This window comes from Phaethon lepturus, unplaced genomic scaffold (genome assembly GCF_000687285.1).
Source record: "Phaethon lepturus isolate BGI_N335 unplaced genomic scaffold, ASM68728v1 scaffold48795, whole genome shotgun sequence".
NCBI lineage: Eukaryota > Metazoa > Chordata > Aves > Phaethontiformes > Phaethontidae > Phaethon > Phaethon lepturus.
The window spans coordinates 8,188-13,625 of record NW_010539362.1 but is presented as its reverse complement, the minus strand read 5'-3'; the positions used below and the strand labels follow the sequence as shown (position 1 = coordinate 13,625).

General features: G+C 59.7%; 1 protein-coding gene across 1 annotated transcript in view; it reads left to right on the top strand.

The window, feature by feature from the left end:
- The first annotated feature begins 64 nt into the window (after positions 1–64).
- Positions 65–5,438, top strand: part of LOC104620790 (annexin A6-like) — a 6,663-nt gene continuing 1,289 nt past the window's right edge. Inside the window, exons 1-9 of the mRNA XM_010287099.1 lie at positions 65–176; positions 430–524; positions 963–1,076; positions 1,666–1,756; positions 2,477–2,556; positions 2,760–2,813; positions 4,050–4,067; positions 4,915–5,011; positions 5,279–5,374. Coding sequence (XP_010285401.1) covers positions 65–176; positions 430–524; positions 963–1,076; positions 1,666–1,756; positions 2,477–2,556; positions 2,760–2,813; positions 4,050–4,067; positions 4,915–5,011; positions 5,279–5,374 — 757 coding nt within the window. The remainder of the gene's footprint in view (positions 177–429; positions 525–962; positions 1,077–1,665; positions 1,757–2,476; positions 2,557–2,759; positions 2,814–4,049; positions 4,068–4,914; positions 5,012–5,278; positions 5,375–5,438) is intronic.

The following is a 5,438-nucleotide window of genomic DNA, read 5'->3' as shown; positions in this document are numbered from 1 at the left end:
CCCTCCCTCCGTCCCTCCCTCCCTCCCTTCATCTCTCCCTCCCTCCATCCCACCCAGCTCGGGGATGAACCCAAACCCCTCTGTGCATCCACAGCTGCGAGGAACTGTGCAGCCCGCGGGAGGCTTCAATGACGACGGCGATGCGCAGGTGCTGAGGAAGGCGATGAAGGGCCTGGGTAAGCGAGGACCATGCACCCAGCCCCTTCCTGCCGTTCCTCAACAGCTCCTGGGCAGAAAACCCACCCTGGCCCCTGCAGGGCTGTGTGGAAGCCCCAGGGAGGGGGGAAAAGAGATGATTTTGGGGCTGTGGGAGCCTCCTCTTCCCCATCTGCTGTTACAGAGGGGACAGTGATGTGCCCGTGGTTAGGGGTGACAGTGTGGCTCTGCTGGCCCCCTTGGCTCTCCCCAGCATCGCTGCTGTTGTTGCAGGCACAGACGAAGGGGCCATCATCGACGTGGTGACGCAGAGGAGCAATGCCCAGAGGCAGCAGATCCTAAAGGCTTACAAGGCTCACTATGGCAGGGTACTGCCAGCCCCCCTTCCCACCCTGCTCCTTCCTTCTGCCCGTGTCCTGCCCCCTCCCACGTGGAGATCTGCCCCTTGCTGAAAGAAATCCTGACCAGGGAGCGGTGGGCAGCCAGGACACCCCGATTTGCCCCGGCATGGCTCCCCTGAGGAGGACCAAGTCGTCAAAGCAGCCTTCCACTCTGGGTGTACCACCAGCCCCAGGGGAGGGTGTCCCTTCCCCTTCGCTTGCCCTGTCCTCAGTCCCACACAGAGGATTCCAGAGCCAGGATCTCCCCAGAGCCACCCCCCAAAATGTGACCTTAGACTGCCCTGAGGGTCTTCCCAGATGTCTCCCACCTCCATGTTCTCCTCCCCTGCCTTCTCCCTGGTGTTGCCTCGGCTAGTCCATCCCTGTGGAAGGAGCTGGGGACTGAAGCCCCAAACGCTTTTGCAGGACCTGATGGCAGACCTGAAATCTGAGCTGTCGGGCAGCTTGGCCAAGCTGATCCTCGGGCTCATGCTGACACCAGCGCAGTACGATGCCAAGCAGCTGAGGAAGGCTGTGGAGGTAACTGCCACGCTGGTGGGATCGGCTTCAGCACGTGAGGATGAGGTGGATGTTGCTGTGGTTGTACCCACACTGCCAGTGTCCCGGGGCTGTGAGTGCACCCTGGCTTCACATGCCCCGGGCTCATGTCCGCTATATGGAAGGAAAGCGGAGCAGAAAGCACCAGGACAAAGACCTGGTTTGCACCCAAGACCTGCTAGGAGCCCAGTTTGGCCTCTTTGCAGCCCAGCATGCTTTAGCCAGCCTCTCAGGGAGGCCTCCTGTGGCTTTACAGAGCATCCCCACCTTGCAGCAGGAGTAGTGCCCTGCCAGACGCAGGCAGCCACAGAAGAGCCAGGGTAGGGGCAAACCAGTGGCATGCAGCACTATCCAGCAGTCACACTAGTTGGGACCCCACTAGCAGCACACTTGGATGCTTTTGTCCTGGTTCCTACCAGTCCTTGGGGCTATTTGGTGGATATGGACTTCTGGCACATGGTAGCCCTGGGGTTAGAGCAGCCCCTCCTTGCCTGGCACTGTCAGGACAATGCCGCAGTGTCCCCGTCCAGCGCTGGCACCCACAGCACCCCACCATGCCGCTCTCTTCCAGGGGGCCGGCACAGACGAGAGTGTCCTCATTGAAATCATGGCCACGCGGAACAACCGGGAGATCGCAGCTATCAACGAGGCCTATCAGGAAGGTAGGGCACAGGAGGACACGGGGAGCACCCGTGTCCTGGGCACGGACAGTGTTTATTGCTGCAGAAAGCCCTTTTCAGAGCCCAGGGTACAACTGTTGTCTCTGGGTTGGGTTGGTGGCTCGGCACTGTGAAGGTCCATCAGTCCTTCCAGAAAAGAGCAGCTCTTCCCCAAGTCCAACACTTTATTAAAGAGCAGCGGAAACCTGGAAAGAGGCTGGCAGGAGTCCTTGAATCCTCACACCTCCAGACCCTGCACTTCTCTTTCCCATCCATGCCCCCTTCTCCCGAGGGAACAAGAGCTGCAAGCTCCAGGTTAACCCCCCAGCCTCTTCTCTCCCAGAGACCCCCGGGTTTTAAACAGATGGCTCTGTGGCTGTCACACCCAGCAGAATCCTGGTCCCAGAGTCCCTCCATGTCACAGTGACATGCCTTAGCTCTGCCATCACAGTCCTCTCCCCTGACAGCTCTTTCACAAGGACCCCTTTCCCTTGGGGGCACCTGGAGCAAGAGGTTGCGTTCGTGCCCAGGGCATTAGGGCTGCTGGGTTGATCCCCTGTTCCCCAGGCCTGAAAACAGCAGATGGAGGCATCTGCTTCAGCCATGCAAAGGGTGGAGGATGTCCACCACCATCCACGGGCCCCATGGGGACCACAGGCACTGGTGGGTGGGAAGCAGAGCTGCAGGCAGGGTGCAGGGCTCAGCTGTCCTCCTTCTCCACAGCCTACCACAAGCACCTGGAAGATGACCTGAGCTCTGACACATCGGGGCATTTCAAGAGGATTCTCATCTCTCTGGCTCTGGTAAGGGAGGCTTTCTCACTGGGGATTGTCCCCTCCCTGCCATGGGCAGCGGTGGGGGTCTGCGAGGACAGTGCTATGGAGAAGACAGAGCATCACCACCTGGCTGGGCAGCGCTGCGGGACCCTGTCTGCCATCCCCTTGCTTGGGGCTCTCCTGGGAGATGTCCTCTCCACAGCTCCATAATTTTTTGTATTGAACCCCAGGGCAACCGTGACGAAGGACCAGAGAACCTCACACAGGCGCATGAAGATGCCAAGGTAAGAACCACACTGGCAGTGCCATTACAGGCTGTGTGTGACAAAAACGAGGACGTCTCATCCCCTGGTCTGGAAATGGCCTCCTCAGGAAAGCAAATGCCACTGGGGCAGGGTCTCTGTAAACTGCAGGGGGGGATGCCAGGTGAAGTGACACCCTTGGAGGTAAAGGTCCCAAGCCCCTGATTTCCGCAGCCCTGGGCTCTGTTGCTCTGTGCACAGGGAGGCTGCAAAGCGTGAGAGCAGCCCTGGGGCCTGGCCCCGGGGAGCTGCCAGCCATGGGCTACACCATTTCTTGTGCAGAGCTGCCACTTTGGGGTCTGGCAACACACAGCAATGCTGAAATTTGGCATTTAAGCTTCAAAGGCAGCTTTGGGCTGGTCTGCAGGAGCCACCCACCTCTTTGTGTTGGGTGTGGGGCAGCCCTAAAGCCTAAGCTGCTTTTTACCCAGCCAGGATGCCAGTCCCAGCCCTCAAACCGTTGCCTCATCTTTGCTGGGCTGTGGTGAGCCAGGAATGGAGGGGGAAGGCTGAGCGGCCAGAAGCCGTGCGGGGGGGTGCTGGGCCCCATCGCCTGGCTCAGCTCCCGGTCCCAGGAGACCTGTGACCCTCGGGCTGTGCATCTTGGCCTCCTGCCCCTTTGGGCCAAGTTTTGTCTGAAAGGGGCTGGGAAGCTCGGTGCCGGGCCAAACCCAAGCTCTCGCTTGGCCGTCCTGCCTCAGCACCGCTCGCTCCGATGCATGCCGGCAGCATGCACAGCTCTCCCAGTGCTGCCTGCACCCTGCCGCATGCGCTGCCTGCACCCTGCCGCAGAGAAAGAGAGAGCCAGGAATGACAAACACAGGGACGAGCCGGCCGGGCAGCAGCTGGCCCGGCACCCTGCTGCACTTTGTCAGCAAAGCCCTTCCCCTCCTGCCGCCGGGCAGGCTGCTGTGAGCCAGCCTGGGGCCAGGCGAGGGTGCTCCCCGAGGAGCAACGGGCTGGTCCCCAAGCCCCGGGGTGGGGGGCCCACTTTGCTTGGCCAAAGACCACCCGCTCACCCCAGAGAGTGGTGTAGAGGACAAACTGGAGGAGGACGCAGGTCCTAAGATCAGGCTCACCTGGGGGAAGCAGGGAAGATGGAGACAGGTCATTTTAGGGGATTTTGCTAGACTTCCCTCGCTTTGTCAGGGAAGGATAAAAGTTGAGCAGCATCTTGTGACCCTGTTGTCTTCCTGTCTCTCTCTTTCTCTCTGCCAGGTTGTTGCTGAGACCCTGGTGAGTGCCTGCCCTTTCGCTCCCCAGCCTTCTGCATGTTTGAGGGGATGCTGCAGTCCTTGGGTGCAGGGCTGGGAATAGCACCCCCACATGCTGGGCTCCTCTGACCACATGGGCTGTGCGTGCTTGCTCGGGGCTGCAGGGTCCTTGCATCAGGATGGGTGGCAAGGGGACAGTTGGGACCTGCGTGAGGGCACTTCCCTGCAGCTCTGGGCAGGAGAGAGAGAAAGCCACCTTCCTGCCCTTGGGAGGGCTGGGGACCAATCCTGCCCACTGCCAGCATGCAGGACCCATGTTCCTGGCAGCATGGGACTCAGGGCAGGCTTCCCTGGCTCACTAAAAGTGAGAATTGGGGAAGGAGCAACTTTCTGCTGCAACAGCCTCATGGGTGCAATGAGCAGAGCCTCCCCGCTGAGCCCCACAGCAGGGGTGGCCACCGTTCCACCTGTGGGCAGCACTGCTGTGGCCTGGGGTGGAGGGTGGCTCCTGTGTCTGGCAGCTCTGAATTCCCTGTTCAGTATTGGTCACCCCCAAAACATCCTGCCCAAAAGACAAAAAATAGTCTTAACCATGAGCATTGCAAAGATTTTTTCATAAAAACTAGAAAGCATTTTTACTCAGAGGTCATGTGTGAGTGTGCAGCTGTGTACCTTCACATCCGTGCATAGAAAATGCCTTTTCTTGGGGGAGAAAAAAAAAAAAGCACTATTTTCTGGCTTATAAGAGGCCACCCCCTGTGCAAGGGTGTTCAGGACTGGCTGTCCCAGGAGAAGCTGTGCGACACCTTTGTCCCTGTCTGCTATGCCCATCCCCCTGCCTCCTCCTTCACTCTCGGTTGCTCTCCCAGAAACTTGCTGACGTCTCCAGCAACGACTCCAGTGACTCCTTGGAGACCCGCTTCCTCAGCATCCTCTGCACCCGCAGCTACCCCCACCTCCGCAGAGGTAGGACCACGTTTCTCCATCGCTGCTGGACCCTCAGCTGCAACACAAGTGCTTTGATTGGGGCTGGATGGCACTCCTGGGCAGCAGGAGGTTGGGGTGGCCCTGTTTCCACAGTGGTGGGAGGAGATGGCATTTGGGGTTGCTGGTTGAGGTCACCCAAGCTGGCTCTACTCTGGAAGTCTCCATGGTTGAGGCTCGGGTCTCCTGGGTGCCCAGGGCTGGGATGGAGCAGCTCAGCCATGACCCTCTCCTCTCCCCCATCCCCAGTGTTTCAGGAGTTCATCAAAATGACCAACCATGACGTGGAGCATGCCATCAGGAAGCGGATGTCGGGAGACGTGAGGGACGCCTTCTTGGCCATTGGTGAGTGCCTGGTGGGTGCTGCCCGGGGCCAGGCTCCCCAGAGGGCAGGCAGCCCCTTTGCCTG